Source organism: Pseudopodoces humilis, chromosome 24 (genome assembly GCF_049639895.1).
Source record: "Pseudopodoces humilis isolate 2021_Gansu_Grassland_sample_001 chromosome 24, ASM4963989v1, whole genome shotgun sequence".
NCBI classification, from domain to species: domain Eukaryota; kingdom Metazoa; phylum Chordata; class Aves; order Passeriformes; family Paridae; genus Pseudopodoces; species Pseudopodoces humilis.
Window position 1 is genome coordinate 6,415,818 of NC_142223.1, and position 21,992 is coordinate 6,437,809.

The window sequence follows — 21,992 nt, forward strand, 5'->3', positions numbered from 1 at the left end:
TATGGGGTTGCCAGTTGCCAGCAATTCCTGGGAAAATGATGTAACAGCTGTGAGGGAGTTGGATTAACTTTGAGAATTACAGGAGGAGAACATAATTAATACAAATCAACACGGGGCTGTGGAAATCAGATCTTGTCAAACCGACTGAATTGATGGCACGTTTGAAAAAAAAATCCGATTTAGTGAACATTAATAAATAACATAAAGGATGTGATGTGACAAATCTACAGGTTATTTTAGGAGGACTCTGAGAGGAGATTTTCCTGTTGGAATCAAGCTGGGGTTGACAGACACACACAGGGTGTGTTGGACTGTTCCCATTTGAGTTTTACCCTCGCAGTAATATTCCCCAAAAAGGGATGGCACGGTCAGGCCGCACTCGCCAGGAGAGAGCAGCTGAAATCAGATGTGCCATAAAATTTCTCCCCATCTCTGCCCTTTGAAAGCAGCTCCTTTATCCCCCTCCCCTTTCTGTCCAAAAACCATTAACCCTTCCTGGCCCAGCGAAGCACCAGGACACCCCTCCGGAGGGGCCCCGGTAGAAATTCCGTGATTTTCATGGCAGGGCTCGCTGGTGTGAGCTGGGAAATGAGGCTGTGACGGGAAAGCAGCAGCCCAGCACCTCCTGTCCATGGTCAGACACTGCAGCAAACAGCCCCAGCTGTGCTTCACGCAGGAAAAGCTCCGTTCCTCCTGGATCCGTGGCTAACGCGGTCAGGCCGTGACCACAAACGTGCTGTTCCTGCAGTGTGCTGCAAATAAAACCTCCTGCTCGGAGCAGGGACACAGCTGCTGCTGCTGTCACAGGTCCTGTTTGCTCGTGGGACACCCCCGCTCACAGGGCCAGGGGGCACCAGAGGCTGAGGACAGGATTGCCACCAGCCTGAGGGCACAGAGCTCTCCTGGAGCCACACTTCTGCTCCCAGGACAGCCTGAGCCGGAGGGAAGCAGCGCCGGGACTCCGGGAAGGCTTTCAGAGCCCCGCAGTTATTTATAGGAGGCAAAGCAGAAGCAGGAGCAGCAGGAAAGGGAACACGAGGGGCTGCAGCCGGGCCAGGCATTCCGGCTCCCCCTCGGGCCCCAGGGCAGCTCCTTCAGCCCCTGCAGGACACAGCATTCCCCTCCCTGGGCAGCAGGATGGCACCAGCTGGGCCTGTCCCCAGCCACGGGGACAGAGCGAGGGTGGCAGCTGGAGGGGCAGCACGGGGCTCCTGCTCTGCTCCACGCAGGGAGAGCTGCCAGGGAGCCCTGGCGAGGCCAAACCGGGGCTTGGTGGCACCAGAGGTGTAAATCAGCCTGGCTCTGGAGCCTCTGGGCTTTTCCCACAGGGGCCCAGCACCAGCAGCACCTTTGTCCTGGGATCAGGGGAGGGTGACACACTGGGGACAAAATCCCCGCTGTGAATACAAAGCCCCCCACACCCACCCAGGCCCCCAACAGCCTCAGCTGAGCCTGGGATTGGGCAAAAAGCTGCTGCTTTTAGCTCAGCTGTGCCACAGCAGAGCATTCCAAACTGGTTTGGGCCCCTCTGGCCTCCAACACCCCCACCAGCAGGGCCAGTCCCAGCTGGAGCACAGTTCTGAGCAAATGCCTCGAGGCCTGGAGCAGCACCCTGGCAGGTGAGAGTTCACAGAGTCATCCCAAGTCAGAGGGGATCCAGAGTCCAGCCCCTGCCCAGACATCCCAACAACCCCACCCTGTCCCCAAGAGCGTTGTCCAAAGACTCCTGGAGCTCTGGGACCCCTTCCCCGGGGGGCCTGGGCAGTGCCCAACACCCTCTGAGGGAAGAACCTTTCCCTGATCTCCATCCCAAACCCTCCCCTGGCACAGCCTGGCTGCTCAGAGCAGATCCCTCCCCTGCCCTGGGAAGCAGGGAGCAGCCCCAGGAGGCAGCCAGGGCAGGGAGAGTGAAGGATGCACGGGGCAGGATCCGGTATCCAAGAAAACGTCTTTATTGTACACGTTGGCTTCTATTGCTTGTGTCCCCTCCCCAGTCCCGTGTAGTGCAAAAAATTCAGAGAAACAGAGTTCCACATAAATAAAGTTACAGAGAAATCAAAGTGACAACGCTTGGACATGGATCTGGACCAGGTGTGCCCAGCAGGGAGGCCAAGGCAGCCCCCAAATCAGGGCAGGGGCTCCTGCCTGGCCCTGCTGGAAAAACCCCCAGGGCCGGAGCCCCCCGGCTCAGGGACGCTCCTCTGCTGGGAATTCAGACAAGGAACACCTTGGGTGAGACACCACGAACTAAAACTGGCAAGGAAGCCACACAGAGTTGTTCTCCTCCCCTCAGACAGGGTTGCTACGCACAGACAGACAGACACAGACACACGTCCCCTCCGAGCTCTCCTCCTCCTCCTCGGCAGGGGACGTGCAGCACCAGGAGCAATCCCACCCTGGCATCTCCCAGGGCAGATGCTGACACCTCGTGTCCACACAGTGTGGGTCGGGGGGCTCGGGACCCCCAGAAGATGCTGGGGAATTGTTTTGCCCTTTCCCTTCCTCCTCCCTCCGGCACAGGGAAGCAGTGAGCACCTGCATAGTTTGGGCAGCAGAGACAAGAGGCTCTCTCCTCCCGGCTTTCCCTGCCTCAGGCTCAGGGGATATTGCTCAGGACCCAGCCAGGAGGGACAGGAGTCGCTGTGCCCCCGTCCCTGGTGCTCAGGACAGCCTCACACACCATTTGCAGTGTGAACATTCCGACGCAGGCCAAGGGCACGTGGCACCACAACTCCCCTCAGCTGCTGCATTTCTCTCTTCCCTCAGGTTTTGCCCCAAGGCACAGCTCCCTCATTCCTTGTTTGAAACCAGCCCTGTTTCCCCCTCAGCAGCTCCTGCACTGCCCCTCCTGCCTGGGCTCCACTCTCCCTGTGTTCCTCTCTCCTCCTGAGCGCCTCGGGCCAAGCCCAGCTCCAGCCCCTTCCACCTCTCCATGGCTGATCCTCCTCCCAAGGGGACCCTGGAGCCAGGGACACCTCCCTGTGAGCCCAGCAGGAAAGAGAAATCCTGATGTTGCTCACAGGAATGGGATGGAAAGGGTCAAGAGCTCGCTTGGGTGGAGACACAAGCACAAAACAGAGGGAATTCACCGATTTCATCATTTTTTGAACAAAGCAGATTCCTCTGACCTTCCTGGGGCAGTCCACATGGACCAGGAGACAGCTGCAGAGCCTGGACACTCCCCTGCAGCACAGGGAGACGGGAGCTGCTGAGCTGTGACAGGCTGGGGCAGCGGCAAGGGGACAGAAAGAAGATTTAGAGCCTGTTCCAAAAGCCAAGAAGCTCAGACTGTCCTTGGGGAGAGGCTGGAGGGAGAAGCAGCCCTGGTTTCCAGAAGCTGCTGGGAATTCCAGGTGTACAACATGAGGCACTGTGAGTGGGCTGAAGGATGCCAGTGGGCTTGGAAAACCTGCAGGCACCTGTCCAGGGGAAATCAGACTGCCAAGAAAAGGATCTCAAGTTGGGGAGCCCCTGTCTCATTTCAAACTCTTCTTTCTCCCCCCCCAAAAAAGAGAAATCTCTTGCTACTTAAAAATTCAGGCCCACAGGTACCACAGGAGTGAAATGTGAGCTCTGTGAGTGAGAACTGGGGAGCAGTGGGGGGAAAAGGAGAAAGGAATGAGTTCCAAACAACTGGAGCATATTTGCAATGCTACATTTGAACACAATTGAGGTACCAGTGGTTGAGTCGTTCCTCTGTGGTGTGGAGAGCACCTGATCTGTGCCTCAGCTCACGGCTCACACACACAGCACACCCTGAAAACACCACACCACGGGGGCCCTGGCTCTAGGACAGGCCTTACAATGCTAATTTATCCAACCTTTAGTTCATTAAAGTGGTTGCTTCATTGTCAGGGAGCCGCTAATTGGAAACGGTCCCTCCCGTGCTGCTTTTGGCATCTCACACATGCACACACCCCACCCATCCAGAGAGAGCCCAGGGCACAGGAATCATCTCCTCAACAAATGAGAAAAGGAACTGCATCCCTTCTGCTGCCTCGAGAGCAGAGGGGATGGGGAATACCAGGGCAGAGTAAAAAATAAAGGGATATGAAGTCATATCAGCGTTCAAATAAAAAAAAAAGGGCAAATAAAAAAATTAATACCCAAAAAAGTAATGCCAGACAATCCTCCTCGTTCAGAAGGCTGGGCTGTTCTTTCTCCGAGAACTGATTCCTTTCCACAAACCCAGGATCTGCTTTGCAGAGAGGGGAGCAGCAGACAGGCCAGGCCAGGGGCAGAGGCACAGCCCTGGTGCCCGGGCCAGCGATGGCACCGAGGTCCCCGTGGCCACCGGCCCCGCCGGGCACGGGCCGAGGCTGAGCCGGGCTCTCGGTGCCCCAGGGCACCACCGGAGGGCTCAGGATGCTGCGTCCAGCTTCGCCTCCGACCCTCCTCATCCCGCGGGGCTGTGCCTGGGGCTGCTTCTCCTGCTGTGTTTAAGGCATCAGAGACACCCTGGGAGCCGGGCAGCGGCCCCGGAGTCCGGAACAGTGCAGGCTTGGTTTGGCTACAGTGACATTCAGGAGCGGCCGTGTCCCCCGGGGCCACCGCGGGGCTGGCAGTGCCCGGTGGCACGGCTGGAGCGCGGCAATCCCGGAGAGCAGCGACGCTTCGGGCTCCCCCTGCCCAGAGGAGATTTTTGGGGGATGCTGGATGAGTCTGGCAGGGGGGAGAGCCCCCTCTTCTCGCCCTCCAGGGAGGGGCCGGCCCTGGAAGCACATTTGGTGGCCCTGGTGACCCCCACGGGTGTCCCCAGAGCAGGGAGAGCCCCCCAGAAGGGCTGGGCTGGGATTTGTGCTCCCTGCTCAGAGCGAGCGGCTGTCCTGCGGGGCCAAGCAGGTGCCACCTCTGTCCTGCGGGGCCAAGCAGGTGCCACCTCTGTCCTGCGGGGCCAAGCAGGTGCCACCTCTGTCCTGCGGGGCCAAGCAGGTGCCACCTCTGTCCTGCGGGGCCGGGAAGGTGCCACCTCTGTCCTCTGGGGCCGGGTGGATGCCACCTCTGTCCTCTGGGGCTGGGAAGGTGCCACCACTGTCCCCCCGGGCCGGGAAGGTGCCACCTCTGTCCCCCGGGGCTGAGGCACGGCCGGGCTCGGTGTCAAAGGCTCGTGGAGGACACGGAGAGGGTGGGCGAGGAGGGCGGGGGGAAGTTGAGGAGCTCCAGCACAGCCACCCCCACGCTGCTCCGGCGGGTGAACATGCAGGACGCCGCCACCCACTTGTTGGTGCGAGGGTTGTACTTCTCGATGGAGTTCAGGCTGGAGCTGCCGTCGTTGCCACCCACGGCGTAAAGCCACCCGTCCATGGCCACCAGGTCGTGGGTGCTCCTGGAGGGACCGTGCAGAGAGCGCGGGGGTGAGGCTGAGTGTGGGGGGAGCTCAGCACCCCGGGGACCTGCCCAGGCTGCCCCACAGACACCCCCTGGCAGTGAACTCTTGGGGCACAAACGGGCAGAGCTCACAGATCTTCACCCCGACACTCTCATCCAAACCTCACCAAACACCGAACCCTCTGAGCCCAAAATCCTCGGACCTGCAAGCCGTAATTCCTCCCGCAGCCCAGCAGTGTCTCTGTGGGCTCAGCCAGCTCAAGCCCTGCTTCTTTACAGCCACACAAACTGCTGAGGATAAATCCCTGTGCAGAACATCCCTGCTGTGCCCTCCTGGCACACCCTCCGGTCCCTCTCAGCACCGCAGGAGCGCGGTGAGCCAGCCACAAGCCCTAGAAACCCTCTCTGTGCCCGTGTTTATGGCTTGCAAGGCTCAGCGAGGTGAGATCCCCGCTGAAGCTCCAGAGGGGGCACAGCCCCTCTTACCTGCGGATGTTCATGGGGGCCACGCTCTCCCAGGTGTTGGATTTGGGGTTGTAGCGCTCCACGGAGTTAAGGCAACTGGTGCCATCATTGCCACCAGCCACGTAGAGCATCCCCTCGAGCACGGCCACGCCCGCGCTGCTCCGGCGGCTCAGCATGTTGGCAATGGGGGTCCAGGTGTTGATCTGGGGACAGGGAACCCATCAGCCACCACACAGGGCATTTCCCACACATCCCTGCCGGGTTAGCTCTGTGGGGTCAGTCCTGCTGTGACCACACAGCTCCTGCCATGACAACCCCTCCAGGGGGACCTCGTTTCTCTCCTCCTGCTCTCCCACAGCTCCCAAGAGGAATCTCCTGCCTGGCTCAGGAGAGGACAGCAGCAGCTGGCAGGAGCCATCCCAGGGGCACAGAGACCCCCCTGCCAGGCCACCAGTTGTGTCCCAGCTGAATGCCAGCCCAGCCACGGGGCTTGAGCTGTATCTATTCCCAACCTGTGTGAGTGCAGCTGGGGCTTTGCAGCTCATGAAAAGCCTCCAGGACCTTCTCTTTGATCTTCCTGCAGTGAGTGACCCTGCTGGAGCAGAGCTGCGTGTCCCTGGGCACAACGCATGTCCCCAGCCTGCCACCCTCCCTGCTCACCACGCTGGCTGTGCAGTCAGCAGGAGCTCAGTTGGGAGCTGGGAACAGCTCAGGGCAGGGACAGGATCCCTGCCTCCTGCAGAACTGCAGGCAGTGGGGACAGAGGGGGTTCTGGTGGCTGAAACCTCACGGAGAGCTCCCACAGAGGAGCTTCTGATCATTCTGCTCAGGGCTGCACCCTGGCTCTCTGTCCCTGCTGATGCCCCTCCATGTCACAGCCATGCACGGTGGGTTGGGCCCTTCCTGAAGAGGGGAGAGGCAGAAGAGTCACCCAAAGCTCCTGGATTTACCTGGGGCTCGTACTTCTCCACCGTGGCTAAGTGCGATGAGCTGTCGTAGCCCCCGACTGCATAGAGGTTGCCTTCTGCAAAGACAGCCAGGGGGGCACAGGGATGAGCTAAGGACACGTCCCTGTGCCAGCACAGCCCCCACAATGGCACAGGTGCCACTCTGGAGGTGCCCACACTGGTCTGGGCTGAGCCCCCCTGCCCCAGGCAGCTCCTCCCAGCACGGCCAGCCCGGCTCCCTCCCCTTCCAGCGGGAGTGGGGTGAAATATTCATCAGGCAGCTCCTGTCAAAGCTTCCCAGAGAGCTCCTTCTCCTGCTGCTTCTTGACCTCCTGGTTAGGGAGCTGCCAGTGCTCCCTGCCGGAGCCCCGGGGTGTTTTTAGAGGAGGAGGCTGGAGCAGGGCAGTGCCAGGATGGGCTGTGGCAAGCTCAGGAGCTGGGGATGGAGGGGAGGCTGGAGCAGGGCAGTGCCAGGATGGGCTGTGGCAGGCTCAGAAGGAGCTGGGGATGGAGGGGAAGGAAGCTCTGAGCCAGCAGCAAGAGCTGAGAGCAGAGAGCAGGGCAGGGGACAGGCACGGTGACACCAGGACAGGTGGGAAGCGTCCCCAGGGAGATGCAGCTCCTGCTGGGGTGGGAGTGGGGCTGGGATCACTAAAAGGGACTGTCCTTTGATCAGTGAAGGACTGATCAGGCTATCCCTTCCTTTCCAGGGACAGGGGATCATCCACAGGCAGCCCCTTGCTCCAAACTAGAAGGGAACAATTTGTGGATCCCCTTGGGAGCTGCCTCCAGAGTGGGATGAATCCCAGTTATTAGGGGGGCTGAGGAGGGCAGAGGCAGGGAGCACATCAGGATATGGCACAGGGGGCAGGAACTGCAGCAGAGCAGCAAAAGGAAGCCCCAGCAGTGCAGGAGAGCCTGCCCAGGACCCCCAGCCCCCGTGCAGCACCCACCTAGCGTGGCCACGCGGACGTAGCGTCTCCGGGTGCTCATGGCAGCGATGGAGGTCCAGGTGCCTGTCAGGGGGTCGTACCTCTCTGCGCTGCAGCAGGCAGGGACACAGGGACAAAAGGTGGGACACTGGAAAAGCCCAGGTCAAAGCTCTTGGAGGGGCAGCTCCCAAGGGAGTCGGGGATAGACAGGGAAAACAGAGGGAACTGACACAGGCTGGGTTCTGTTGGGGCACAGGGCTACAAAGTGGGGATTTTTTCCACTGGAAGAAGGAGCTGGGCTGCAAAACATCTACTCAAGGGTGAGGAGCAGGGCTCCCAGCTTCGGGGGCAGCACATGCAGGAGCAGGGAGGGCTGGAGCAGGGCAATCCCTACCTGTTGAGGCACGAGGCCCCATCGTACCCCCCAGCAGCGTAGAGGAGCCCGTGAAGGGCTGCCACACCCAGGCAGCTCCTCCTGGTGCCCATGGACACCTCGGGCTGCCAGGAATTGGTGACAGGGTCGTAGGACTCCACTGTGGCCAGGTCAGAGGTGCCATCGTAGCTGCAGGGAGAGAGGGGGAGAACAGGCTGCTCAGAGAAGCTGTGGCTGCCCCATCCCTGGAAGCGTCCAAGTAGGACGGGGTTTGGAGCAAACCGGGATGGTGGAAGGTGTCCCCGCCCATGCCAGGGGTGGGATGAGATGAGCTTTAAGGCTCCAACGCAAACCAGTCTGGGATTCGAAGGGAAGCGGGAGGGAAATGCCCCATTTCAGGAGGCAGACTGAGCTCCCACAGCGCAGGGACGGGGCTTTTCCGTGGCTACCGCAGAGATCCCGGATCACACTGACTCCAGGAGGCCCTGCTGAGCATCCGTGCTCCCAGAGCAGCCGCTGCCACCCTCCCCAGCTGCTCCCTGCCCCGTGCCGTGCCCCCTTACCCTCCCACGGCGTAGAGCTTGTTCCCGATGGCCGCGACGCCCACGCGGGCCCTGCGCGTGGACATGGAGGCCACCATGTGCCAGCGGTCCGTGCGCGTGTCGTAGGCCTCGCAGTCGCCGTGGATGGCGAACAGGCTCCCTCCACCTGCTCGGGGAGGGCAAAGGGAGCAAACATAGCCCAGAAAACCCCGGGCTGGGCTCAGGGCTGGGGTTGGGGGGCGGCAGGGCCTTACCCACAGCGAAGAGCACGGTGCTGGCCCCCTCGCAGCGCCGCGGCCGCGTCCGGCTGTTGCTCAGGACCCCTCTCTGCTCGGGCATCAGGTGGTACTTGAGGGCCTCGATGAGCAGGTCCTTGCACTCCGAGTGGTGTCGCACCAGCAGCTCCGTGTCCACGTTGCTCATGAGGAAATCGCGGCTCAGCAGCGGCAGCCGCACGCACTTCATGAGCTGGGGGGACAGCAGAGCCTTGGGACACGGGCACGGGGCAGGGGGACAGGGCTAAACTAAAAGGGGACACGCTCAGCTCAGAGATCGGGGAGAAACTCTTTTCTCAGAGGGTGGTGGGGCCCTGGCACATGTTGCCCCATCCCCAGAAGTGTCCAAGGCCAAGTTGGAGCACCCTGGGATAGCGGAAGGTGTCCCTGCCCATGGCAGGGGGTGGGATTTAAGGTCCCTTCCAACCTGGACTGGAAGTGGTGGGACAGGGACCTGCTGTTCCTGCAGCTTCCTCCAGCCATGTGCCCACCCAGCCCAGGCACTCGGAGATGGTGGGCAGAACCAGGCCCCCTTCCAGCACTCTCACCTCTTTCCCAGCCACTTTCCCCCTTTCCCAGCACTCCCTCCCCCTTCCCAGCACACCCTCACCCCTTCCCAGCACACCTTCACCCCTTCCCAGCACACCCTCACCCCTTCCCAGCACACCTTCACCCCTTCCCAGCACACCCTCACCCCTTCCCAGCACACCTTCACCCCTTCCCCGCACACCCTCACCCCTTCCCCGCACACCCTCACCCCTTCCCACCACACCCTCCCCCCCTCCCCCCACACCCCCACCCCTTCCCAGCACACCTTCACCCCTTCCCAGCACACCCTCACCCCTTCCCAGCACACCTTCACCCCTTCCCAGCACACCCTCACCCCTTCCCAGCACACCCTCACCCCTTCCCAGCACACCTTCACCCCTTCCCAGCACACCCTCACCCCTTCCCAGCACACCTTCACCCCTTCCCAGCACACCTTCACCCCTTCCCAGCACACCCTCACCCCTTCCCAGCACTCTCACCCTGGGCACGTGCTGTCTCCTGCTGTCCACGTCGTGTTTGACCCAGCTGAGCACAGCCCTGTACACCTCCTCCTCCGAGGGCACGTTGAGGCTGTCGCTGGAAATGAGGTCCAGCACCTGCAGGGTGGGGAGGGCAGTGCTGCTTGCTGGGGACTGGGAGGAAAGGAGACATTCCCAGCTCCCGGCACGGGGCCCAGTGGAACAGCAGAGCTCTGCCTCCCGGAGATGCTGCGGGTTCCAAACAGCAACTGGGTGTCCCAAGGGCAGCAGGTGCAGCTTTGTGGGGACAGCTCTGACCTTCCTCCCTGTGCTGTGGCTGAGGCTGCTGGAGTGCCTGACAATTCCCATTTCTGTCAGTGCCATCAGGGCTCTGCTGGCATTTGTCCCTTCCATATTTCCTGGGACACACCCAGGAGCCCTGGCTGCTCCCAGAACTGTCCCTTCAGCTGCCCAGGGCTGGGCAGGGGGAGATGTGAACCCTCCCCTCGTTGTGACCCTCCCACTGCCCCGGGAAGGAGTGAAGGGAGGTCTCTGGTCCTGCTGAGGGACCCCACAGGTCAGTGATGCAGAGCAAGGACTGGGAATTGCTCCTGCCCAGAGAGACGAGCCAGGGGCCACACGGGCACCACATGATGACCAGCAAACATTAGCTGTGCTGACTTAAACACCCCAGCCGCATGCCCAGGGCAGCCAGGACCTATTCCCTGGGCTGTGCTCCCAGAGCCAGGGCAGTGTGCTCAGAGCTCACGTGGCAAGCACCAGCGACCAAAACTACCCCCTGTCCTACCCTCCTACCCTTATTTCCCGTGGGATTCACCTGCTCTTCCCACAGCCTGACCAGAGTGGGGCCAAAGCCCAGAACCTGGGTACAGCCCCCTGCCAAACCCCGTCCCCCCAGCGCAGATCCCTCGGGCTTTTCGCTCACAGACAGAGCAGGAAAAGCTTTGCTGCACCCAGACCTCCCCACTGCCAGCAGAGCCTCACCTGTTTAAGGGGCAGCAACATGAACTCCTCTGTCTTGGACACCTCCACGAAGTGCTGCAGGACGTACTTGTGGGCAGACTTGAGGAGGTCGCTGCAGGAGTGCGTGTCAGCAAAGCCACGGATGCCCAGGCAGTTGGAGGGGTCGAGCTGGCTGAGCAGGAACTTGCAGCAAGCGTCCCGCACACCATTGAGCTGAAGCAGGCTGGCAGCAGGAAGGAGGGTCTGGCACGGTGGAAAAGAATTGGGGAAAAAGGGAGTTTCCAGGGCAAGGAAACGATTTTCACCCTCGTCCCACCGTGAGTCACGAGCAGAGCGGGTTTAGTGAGCACCTCCAAGCACAGAAGCAAAGGAAGGACAGAGCACTCCTGGTTTCTGAGGTAAAGAGCAGCTGGGAAGGACTCCTGTAACACCCCCCAGGGCCAGGAGAACGGCAGGTGCTCAGGAATGGAGCTGGGAACCGCACAGTGCTTTGAGGAGCCGCCTCTGGGAAGGGAAGCAGCTAAAGCCCCTGACCACTGCCAGACCCAGCTGCCACCACAGGAACAGCTGGCAGTGCTGAGCAGAAGGAGAGAGGAGTCCCCAGGAGGCAAATGTGCTACAGAACAGCTTTGTGGAGAAGGGGGATTTGGGGAAAAGCTCCTACCTGCACATTCCCCTCTCCCACCACGATCTCAGCCGTGTAGGCGTATTGCACCAGCTGCTCCAGAGCCTGGGGGTCGATGTCATGCAGTGTCACATGGGTCTGGCGGCTCTCACTCATCTCATCTGGGGCAAAGGACACCAAAAATGAACAAAAAGCCCCCCAGCAGGGCTGTTTCCCCACAGGAGGATGCGTGGAACGAGCTGCATCCACCTCCACATCCCAGCCCAGGGAGGCTTTTCCTTCCAGCTCTAGGGAACGGGGACCAGGACTGGAGGAGGGACCCAGGATCCCGTGCAGGGGGCTGAGGGCAAAGGGAGTCAGCGGAGGGGGTGACACGGGGGATTTAACCATGCATGGAATGAGCTGCATCCACCTCCACACCTCAGCCCAGAGAGGTTTTCTGCCCAGCTCTTAGCAAGGAGAAGCTGTAGGTATTGGGGGCCAGGACAGGAGAAAGGGCACCAGGACCCCTGTGCAGGGAGCTGTGGACAAAGGGAATCAGGGAAAAGGATGATTGAACCATGCATGGAACAAGTGGTTTGTTTCTGGAAGGTTTCCTGCCCAGCTGTAGGGATTGGGGGCCAGGACCCTGTGCAGGAGGGGCCGCCAGGATCCTGCACACGGGCAAAGGGATTCAGGGAAGGCAGCGAAATGAGGACTATTCCTGCTCTTACTCACAGAAGCGACCCATGAAAGGGCAGGGCAGTGAGAACAGGGATGGGGAGAGGATTTGGAGAGGGGAGGGCTGCGAGCAGGGCCAGCCTGTCCCTGGGGAAGAGAGGACTCTACTTGCTTGTGAACATGGCGTGGAAGTAGGGGCTGCACGACGCCAGCACCACCTTGTGGGCCTTGATCTCCTTGGTGGCCACGTGCAGGACGATGTCGCAGAGCAGCCCCCGCTGCCGCATGCGGTTCATGCACACGAAGGCGTCGTGGTAGTGGCGTTTGGAGTTGTGTGAGATGCTGTGGCCATCGCGGTTCAGGAGCTGCACTCCCCCCTCCATGGCTGCGGCGGGCAGGGAAGGGGACAGTCCCTTCCCACCGCCTCTGCGATGGGGGACAAGCAGAGGGTTAGCCTGGGCCTAAAGAGGCCACCGGAGCACAGGCTGGGCACACGTAAAGGAATAAAGTGGGGATTTATTAAAAAGCCCTTCAAAGGATGCACCTTGGGCAGTGCAAGAGCCGGGCTGAGGCTGCACCAAAGATGGACCCAAGCTGAATCCAAGATGGACCCAAGATGGACCTAAAATGGGACCAAAATGGATCCAAGATGGACACAAAATGGACCCAAGATGGATCCAAGATGGATCCAAAATAGACCCAAAATGGATCCAAGATGGACCCAAGATGGACCCAAAATGGATCCAAGATGGACCCAAGATGGACCCAAAATGGATCCAAGATGGATCCAAAATAGACCCAAAATGGATCCAAGATGGACCCAAGATGGATCCAAGATGGACCCAAAATGGATCCAAGATGGATCCAAAATAGACCCAAAATGGATCCAAGATGGACCCAAAATGGATCCAAAATGGACACAAAATTGACTCAAGCTGCACCCAAGCTGGACCCTGGGTCAGGAGTTTTCACTCTTTTATAAGTTTTGGTCCATGTCCACATTGGGGTTAATTGCCCAATCACAGCTTCAGTTAATGAAGTCCCATCCTCCCAGTTTGCTCCATCAATTCGCTGTTTACACTTTCTGGGCCTGAAGCTGTCAGGTGTCCTTGGTTCTGGGGCTGGAAGGGATTGTTTTGTCTGACTGAACTGTCCTAAACTGGTCCCACTCCAGATAAAGTCCAGAGTTATATCCTACTGCAGCACAGAATCTGGAAAACATGGAAGCTAAAACTGAAGGCATCAATCCAGGCTTTAGCCCTGGGTGATCCCTGTGGGAGCCACCACAGCTCAAACACCCCGTGCTGACAGCGACCCTGACCAGGGGAAATGTCACTTGGTTCAAACAAAGAGGGGAAATTCAGGTTCAATATGGGGAAGGAATTCTTCTGTGTGAGGGTGGGGAAGCCCTGGAATGGATTTCCCAGAGAAGCTGTATCTCTGGAAGAGTCCCAGGCCAGGCTGGATGGAGCTTAGAGCACCCTGGGATGGTGAAAGGTGTCCCTGCCCGTGGAACCAGATGGTTTTTACAGTCCCTTCCAACCCAAACCATTCTGTGATTCTAGGAAAACAAAACCTGCCTGATCAAGGAACGTTTATTCACGCAGAGATTTCCTCCCCCAGGTGCCGTTTGCATCCAGGCTGCTCCGAAAGGCCTCTGGCTGCCTCTGTGCCAGCAGCACCCGAGAGCTGGGGGGGCGAGGAGGGGATGACTGAGCAGCAGGAGGAAGGAGGAGGAGGCAGCAGCAGGGAAAAAGGCAGCTTGAATCAAAACCGAGCCTGCAGCTGCCCCCGCATCCCTGCGGCGAGAGAATCCCCTCAGCCTCCTGCTCCTCGCTCCTCGCACACCTCCACATCAGCCCTGCTGAGCCTAAAAATAGCAGCCCAGCATCCTGTGCCTGCTCAGCCACGGCTGCAGCCAGCTCTTCCCTTTCTAAAGAGCAGTTGTAGCACGTACGAGAGTCTGGGGGAGGAAGAAAAGATGAATAAACATGTTTCCTGAGCGGGGAGAAGCCTGCAATGCCCTTTTCTATTGGCATCACCCAGAGTGCTACGAGATTCCTCCTCTCCCTGCGGCGGGGAGGGCTCGGGGGCACAGGGCAGAGGCAGGGCCTGCTGGTGCCTTCCAGCAGGGACACCGGGATGTCACCGTGCCCTGGGCAGCGAGGAGGAGCCCACGAGCGTGGTCATGTCCCCCCACATCCCCTGGACACCCCATCTCCTAATTCACATCTGCTGGGTGAGGTGCCCACAGAAAGGAGGTTTTTCGTTATTAGCACCCCTGCCTGGGCTCCAGAGGGTCGGGGTTAAGCTCCAGACGTCCTTTCCCAGAGCTGCTTTAGGGCAGGGAGCAGACAGAGCTTCCCCACCTCCACCCCCAGCTGCAAGCTCAAGGGCTTTCCTGCTGTGCCTGGGCCGCTCTCCCTGTGCCATCCCTGCTGAGCACAGTCGTCCCCATCAGTATTTCAGTCATGTCCCCGCTCCAGAGCTCTCTCCTGTCCCTCCGGGGGGCTGGGAGCGAGGGATCCGCAGCAGTGGCAGGGCTCGGCGGGGACAGCGCGGGACACAGCTGGGAAAAGGTGGCACTGCCGCTCCTGAGAGATCTGGGACGAAGGGTTTGGCACCCCGGGGCAGCACCCAGCGGGCACAGGAGGCTTTGGGGGGGAGACTTCCAAAGAGTTCCCTTCCAGCCCTGCCACGAGTCCCTGCCCAGCCCTGGGCGAGTGGCAAGGGTGACACTGTCCTCCCTTGCAGTGACCCCCACGGCAGGAGGCAGAGCTGGCACAGGGCTGGCACAAGGCTGTGCCACCCACCCTGAGTGACACCGCCACCGTGTCACCCGGCCTCTGACACGGCCCAGCAGGAAGCAGGACAACACGGAGGTGCCACCCCTGCCACCGGGCTCCACGGGTGTCCCCAAAGCAGGGGACAGTGCTGGCAGCCTGAGCCAGCTGTGCTTGGTGGGTTTTTGGCTCCAGCCTCTCTGAAGAGCTGCTCACCCTCCCAGCAGCCCCATGGGACAGCGTCACCCTCCAGGAGCCCTGGCACAGGGCTGGCTGAAGCCTGGCAGTGGGTACAGTCCCCACTGTCCCCTCTTCGGTCCCACCGTCCCCTCCACCCCACAAGAACTTGTCCCCAGCAGAGCTGTTCTGATTTAATGGCTCAGAACAAAGGATGGAACACCCCAGCGCTGTTCCCTGTGCCGAACTCCCCACCTCGCTGGCAGTGCTAAATATTCCTCGTTTCCTTGTTAGAACTTCATTCCCAGGAAATGAGGGTCTGTGGGATGTAATTAATGGGGAATGCTGCCTGCACCACAGGAGACAGTGGAGCAGTGTCCAGAGCTCCAGAGGGGGAAGGAAGCACAAGCCCACTTTTGTGGGCAGCAGCAGCAGTGCACGTGTCCCCATGGGCTGGGACGGATGTGCTGCCTCCCTTGGAATAACTCTGAGGTTATGGCACAAAAAAAAATCCCCCCCCAAAAAAAAGGAGGCGTTTGTTTGGCTTCTCTGCGCCAGAGCGTGGCCATGCATAACAGCTCTGTTAATTAATGCAAATGATCCCTGCCCAAAGGAAGGCCTGTTCTCTCCACACAAAAAACCATATTTTGCTGGGAGTGAAAAGAAGTGTGCTGAGCAATAAACAGGGAACAGAGGATCCTCCAGGGACAAGTTCCGAGCCTGCCCTTTCCCCAGGAAGGCCCTGGAGAATAGGTTTTTGTTGACAGCCTGGATGGGGATTTTGTGTCTGGCAGGAGGGCTGGGAGGCAGCAGGGACACATCCTGTGCAGCTGCTCAGATGGTGGGCACAGGGGATCAGGGGACAGCCCCATGCCCGCAGGCCTGACACGCAGTCAAGCTTAAACCCATCCCCTCCATGTGTCCCCATCCCTTTGTGCCACATCCCTGCGAGCCTCTCTCCTGGAAAATCAGCTGTTTGTGCACAGCTCTGCGTCTCCCACACAAGTGCTGCCTTTGGAGAAGGCACAAAGCCCTCGCTGGCGCTGGGCTCCGGCTGGCACAGCAGCACAAACCAGGTCTGCAAGGTGGCACCGTGGTGCCAGTCCCCTTCCAGGGCTGGAGCCAGAGCAGTGCCCTCCAAAATGGCACAGCCAAACTCCCCCTGGGATGGAGCAAATGAGGACCACAGTGGAGCAGCATTTTTTCATCAATAATCAAACGCCAGGGCTGTTTTCACAGCTCCAGCAGATCTGCACTGCCCTCACCCCGCAAACTCGGATATCCCAATTTATGTTTTCTTTCAGAAGGCAAATTACAAAATAAATTGCATTCCCACCTTCCCTGCTCCCTTCCCCACAACAAACACAAGCAGAGAGGATGGGAAGCGTTCAGCTGTGCTGCCCAGAGCCCAGATGCAAAGCAGGCACTAAATCCAGGCAGTTGTCCCCAGCAGGATGTGTCACACCAGTGTCACTGACACAGAAATGAAACGCTCTGGGCTGCAGTCCTTTCTCAGCCCTTGCAGGGCTGTGCCTGCACGCAGGGAGCTCAGGCAGGCACTGGCAGCGTGCAGCAGCTCCCTGGGTTCATTGTGTACAGGCTGGAGAGTCAGCACTGGCAAGGAGGCAGAGGGAGGGAGCTGCTCCGGGAGCAGGGGGATGCTCTGAGCTGCAGATCCTCACGCTCCCCACGGCTGAGTTTTGCGCCTGGACAGAGCTCAGGGCTGAGATTTTTGATGCAGGGAGTGTGGCAGTGAGGGAGCTGTCCCTCCTGGAACCATCCCTGCCTTCAGGAGGGAGACACAAGTGGGGAGCTGGCAGTGCCAGGGCAGCTGGGACCCCTCTGTGGGGACACAACAACACAAATGGGGTGAGCAGCAGGGACAAGGAGCACAGCCCAGCCCTAAAACCCCTCCAAACCTCCTCACCTCCATTCCCTCTGCCCCTACCTTCCCTTGGCGAGCTCCCTGGCATGAATGTGCTCGGAGGGAGCCTCAAGGCAGAGCAGGGCAGCACAGACAGTGCTGAGTCTGCAGGACTGAGAATCCCCAGCTCCCAGGAGGGTTGGGGCTTTTTTTTTTTTTTTTTTTTTTAATGAATTAGGCATAACTGACACGCACTGAATCCTCCTGTCTAGACATCTGCAGAGAAGTGACAAGCTGCCAGGGAGGATGTGGAGCCTCGGCAAGGGGGTGGGGAGGACAGGGAAAAGCTGCACTCCGTTGCCAGCTCCAGGCACAGAGACAGCGCTGGCTCCAGGCGAGAAGGGCACTCAGCACACTGACCTCGGCACAGCCTCCCTGGGCTGGCCCTGTGCTGCACGCTCCAGGCTGGAGGCCTCTCCTAACGAAAGCCTCGCTCCTCGTTACTCCTGGGGAGTTTTGTTGGGAAGCTCCAAGCCGCTCTCAGCCGCCCCAAGAAGTGAGAGGAAGGAGCACGAGGCAGAGGCTCAATGCCCTGGGACATTGCCATGTCTCAGAGGGATGAAGGGCATCCTCATCTCGGTGCCCACAGCCTTCTCCTCACCTCCCACAGGCAGCAGCTCTTCCTTCAGACACCTCCCAACTCAGCTTTTGTCTCCCGTGTTTTGCAGCCCCAAGCAAGACACCACGGTTGAGGGATTCCGAGGCATCTGCACCGATATTTGGGTCATTTTCAAGTAATTGGCTGTGAGGGTCAGGACTGGAGGAGGTTTGGGACTGCTGAATTCCCGGGTTAGGGAGAAACAAGGAATAGAAATGGATTCTTGCCTTGAGATGCTCAGCAAAATGTGCAGGTCCCCAGCTGCACTGGGGTTAGACTGCAGCTCCCAGTCCAGCACAAAGCACACCAAAATCAGCAAAAAGAGACAGGAGCTGGCTCATGTCCTGATTCCCCTTCCCAGTGTCCCCAGCAGCCACGGCAGAGGAGACTCTGTGGCACAGGCCTCATCACACACAGCAGGTGCCCTGCCCTGCGGAGCTCCTGCTGCCTCCTGTGACACAATCCCTGTCCCCAGCTCATCTTCCAGACAGGTGAACACAAGGGGAGAGCGCTCAGGCTGTGGGAGAGCTGAGCACAGCCACACTCCCGGCCCCCAGACCTGCTGGGAGCTCCCTCTCTGCAGCATCCTTGCTCCAGGGAGGGACTGTGTCCTGCAGCCCTCTGCCAGGCCAGCTGCTGCTGGTGACACTGGGCCAGCTCAGAGCGGGTCACCACTGCCCAGCACTGCCCTGGTGTCACAGGACAGTGATGAATTTGGGGAGGTGCAGCAGGAGACACCACCTGGCTCCGAAAGGGAAGGATAACTCCATGACATGAGGCAACAGCTGGAAATGACATGAGAAAGCAGGAAAAAGCACTCGGATCTGCTGGCTGCAAACAGGCAAGGAGATCTTTTCCATGTGGACAGGACAGAAATAATCCTGCTGTCTCTCCAAACCAGGAGGTCACCAGTGGGCATTGCCTGGCTCAGCCCTTCCAGGGCACCCACAGAGCTTTCAGGAATGGTTCCCAAGGCCTCCTCCAGCCTCTCTCTGCCAACACAGACCAGACCAGCTCTGCACCTCCTGCTCTGCACAAGCTCTGAGCTTCTGTGGAGCAGTGGGAAAGTCTTTCCAAGCCAGGAAACAAAAGAATTCCCTCACATCTTCTGGCAAGCGGCAGCACAGGTCACATCCCTGAACACTGAGCTGTGAGGAGCGGCTGACACCATGGCCTTGAGCTCACTGGCACAATGGGGCCCTGCCAAGGCCAGCAGGTCCCAGACCCTGGGAACTGCAGCTGGAGGAGCTCGAATTCCCATCCCTGAGGAGACACATCCTTTAGGGATGGTTTGCAGCAGGCCAGGCAGAGCAGATGGAGCCTCTCAGGCCTCCCAGACCCAGCCTGGCCCAGGCTTTGGGGGCAGAGCTCCAGCTCCTGAGGAGATCCAGGAGGCAGCACTGGGACTTCAGCAGGACCGCTCGAGTTTTGGAGCTGCTGAGCCTGAAACGCAGCAAAGCGAGGACCCAGAGCAGCCTCCCCAGCAGATCTTCAGCCTCCAGAGGACGCCTGCTTTGATTTGCACTCCATCTCCAGAGGCCCAGGCTGGCGCGAGGGAGCAGGGGCAGATGGCTGCTGTCTGTGCTGGCAGAACAAAGACGTCCCACTGCCACCCCCACCGAGCTGACCTCGGCTGGCAGGAAGCACCAGGGACCGTCCCAGCTCCCCGAGATGCTCAGGAGCGGCTCCATTTGGATGCTGGGCTCCGAAGCCAAGAGAGCAGGTGCCTGTTCCGCCTGCCAGCTCCTGGTGTGCTCTGAATTAGCTGCTCTTTGCTGTGATTCATTAATCACTCAGTGCTCAGGAAGGAAACTCAGATCTTTACACCCAACATCTCCCCGAGTCTTACTCACTGCTGTGCTGAATAAAGGATTTCCAGCAGATGTTCCCGGGCAGGGAGAGAAACTCGGGGTGCAGAGGGAAGGGTTTGCTTTGGCTGCAGGGATGAAAACCAAAAGGCCACTGAAGGGTCAGAGAGCCCCAAAACACTGCAGCTGTAACAAACCAGCACCTCTTGGTGCTAAAGGCACCCAGACACATCCACGTGTTGCTGAATCACTCCAGAATCACCTCCAGCAATGCAGAGACCCCTGGAATAATGCTGTGGACAGCAGGCATTGAAGTCAAAGCAGAGCTGGCATCCTGCACAGAGACTCACCAAAGCAAGGCCACTGCTCCTGCAGGCTGGCACAGAAGGGACAGTGCAGGGACAGTGCAGGGACAGTGCAGGGACAGTGCAGGGACAGCCACCTTCGCCTTCCTTGCTGAGTCCAGGGCCCTGCTCCCCGGAGAGGGAGGCGTTTGCTCAGCCAGCAGAACCAGCCCAGCTGCCAGCCTGGCCTGAGCTCCCGGGACCAGCTCCAGCTCCAGCAGCAGCGATGCTGTGGCTCAAGGAGAGCCCTGTGTCCTGACAGCCACTGCAGAGGCCACAGAAAAGCTGCATCCCACGGCCCTCACAAGTTTCCGGAAAACCCGAGGCAACGCTTCTTTCCCCCGTGCCCTTCAGCTCGGCCGGCCCGGCCAGCACCGAGCCCTCGAGTGCGGCACCGGGGGCAGGGGACACGGCCCGGCCAGCCCCGCTCTGCGGCGGCTCCCGGGGCTCCGGAGCTGCGGCTTTTCCCTTTTCCAACGGGATCTCGCCAGGACTTGGCAAAGGACAGGGAAGGAGGGCACAGGGATGCTGCCGGTCCCGGGGATGATGCCGCGGTGCAGAGAGAGCGGGCACGGGGACTGAGAAGGGCATCGGCTGTTCCAAACCTCTGCAAACATTTGGGAACGGCACCAGTTGTGCCAGAACCTTTGAAAACGGCTCCGGTGGTCCCCCCGGACGTGCTGCGTGGTACCCCGAAAGCAAACTTGCTCTCCGAGGAGGGATGCGCAGGAGCAGTGCCGGGAGTGATGGAGCGGCAGCTCCTCCGGGGGTCCCCCCATCATCCCCCGGTGAGCCCTCCGGTGTGCCCCCATCCCCGGTGACCCCTCCGGTGTGCCCCCATCCCGTTACCCCTCCGGTGTGCCCCCATCCCGTTACCCCTCCGCTCCCCCTCCTCCCGCGGGTCTGAGCGCCCCGGCCCTGCCGGGCAGAGGGACAGGGGAGGAAGAAGAGGGAGAGGAAGAGGCAGACGAAGAGGAAGAGAAAAGGAGGTGCGGGCGGCAGGGCCGTGCCCCGGCGGTACTCACGGCTCCGGGGCGGCCACGGCCCAAGCCGGGGGATGCTGCGGGTCGCCGCTACACCCGCACCGCTACCGCCGGCCCCGCGCCGGGGATTCGGGGCGGGCCGGGGGCGGGCAGGTGCGCGGCGGCGGCGGCGGCCGCTCCTCCTCGAGCCGGGGCGGCCCCGCGGCTGCAGCTTCCTCCGTCACCCGGAATAACCCCGAGGCGCGGCAGGGGAGGCGCGGCCCGGCCCCGCACGTGTGTCCGTGTGCGGGCCCAGCGCACCGAACCGAGCGGCACCGGCCCCGCTGCGGGCCCGGCACCGGCACCGGCACCGGCACGGGGGCGGGGCCAGCGGGTGGGGCGGGGCCAAGAGGGAGAAAGGGGCGTGACTATGGAGACAGGCCCCGCCCCGGCACCGCACAAAGGGTGAGACGGGCGGGGTTATACTGGGGGCGGGACCAGTTCTGGTGGGCGTGGCCTGAGCGGGGTGTCCCAAAATAATTTATGCAGGAAAAGACCTTTGGGATCATGGTGGCCAACCTGGGACCTTTCCCAACCTTGTCACCAGCCCAGAGCACTGAGTGCCAGCTCCAGGAGTTCCTCAGACACCTCCAGGGATGGGCACTCCAACACCTCGCTGTGCAGACCCCTCCAAGGCCTGGCCACCCTTTCCACGGAGAAATTCCTCCTGGTGTCCAACCTCCAACCAGCTTAAAACTCTGTCCTCGTGTCCTGCCGCTTGTTAGGGGGGAGAAGAGACCGACCACTGCCTTGCTGCAGGTTGTTGTGCACAGTGAGAACGTCCCCCCTGAGCCTCCTTTCTCTAGGCTCAGCTCCTTAAACTGCTGCTCATGAGACATGTGGTGCCCTTCCCCAGCTTCATTCCCCTTCCTCGGACACACTGCAGCCCCTCAATGCCTTTCCAGTGGACACACTGCACCCCAATATCCCTGCAGTGGACACTGCAGCGCCTCAGTGTCCTTGCAGTGGACACACCGCAGCACCCCAATGTCCTTCCCGAACTGAGCGGCCCAGGACTGGACACAGCACTCGAGGTACGGCCTCTCCAGCGCAGAGAACGGAGCTAATCCCTTCCCCGCCGCCGCTGGCCGCGCCATTCCTGATTCTGTCCTGGGATGTGCAGGACAGAGGGATCGGCCGGCGGGGCGGGGAGGAGGCGGGGCCAATGGGGAAGGGGCGGAGCCCGTGTTGTTATGGG

The 21,992-nt window shown here is 60.4% G+C and overlaps 1 protein-coding gene across 2 annotated transcripts; it reads right to left on the reverse strand.

Moving 5' to 3' along the window:
• Positions 1–4,585: 4,585 nt before the first annotated feature.
• On the reverse strand, positions 4,586–20,868 carry KLHL17 (kelch like family member 17). 2 transcript variants are annotated; one of them, XM_005530443.3, is made up of 12 exons: positions 20,798–20,868; positions 12,311–12,564; positions 11,518–11,639; positions 10,875–11,096; positions 9,891–10,007; positions 8,842–9,055; positions 8,609–8,753; positions 8,067–8,234; positions 7,694–7,782; positions 6,744–6,817; positions 5,815–5,996; positions 4,586–5,326 (listed from the first exon to the last, which is right to left on the reverse strand). In XM_005530443.3, exons 2-12 carry the CDS (start codon positions 12,519–12,521, stop codon positions 5,098–5,100), a joined length of 1,773 nt encoding a protein of 590 aa, XP_005530500.1. In that variant the 5' UTR covers positions 12,522–12,564; positions 20,798–20,868; the 3' UTR covers positions 4,586–5,097. The 2 variants fall into 2 exon arrangements, with proteins under 2 accessions (XP_005530500.1, XP_087922556.1); XM_088066430.1 differs by lacking the exon at positions 20,798–20,868 and having other exon boundaries at positions 12,311–12,646.
• Between the last annotated feature and the right edge of the window lie 1,124 nt (positions 20,869–21,992).

Excerpts from the sequence above, each read along its gene's own strand:
- KLHL17 (XM_005530443.3), bottom strand. The coding sequence starts at position 12,521 with ATGGAGGGGGGAGTGCAGCTCCTGAACCGCGATGGCCACAGCATCTCA. Across the intron at positions 10,008-10,874 it reads TGTTGCTGCCCCTTAAACAG|GTGCTGGACCTCATTTCCAG; the intron begins GTGAGGCTCTGC and ends CCCACCCTGCAG. Across the intron at positions 9,056-9,890 it reads GGAGACAGCACGTGCCCAGG|CTCATGAAGTGCGTGCGGCT; the intron begins GTGAGAGTGCTG and ends CTGTCCCCCCAG.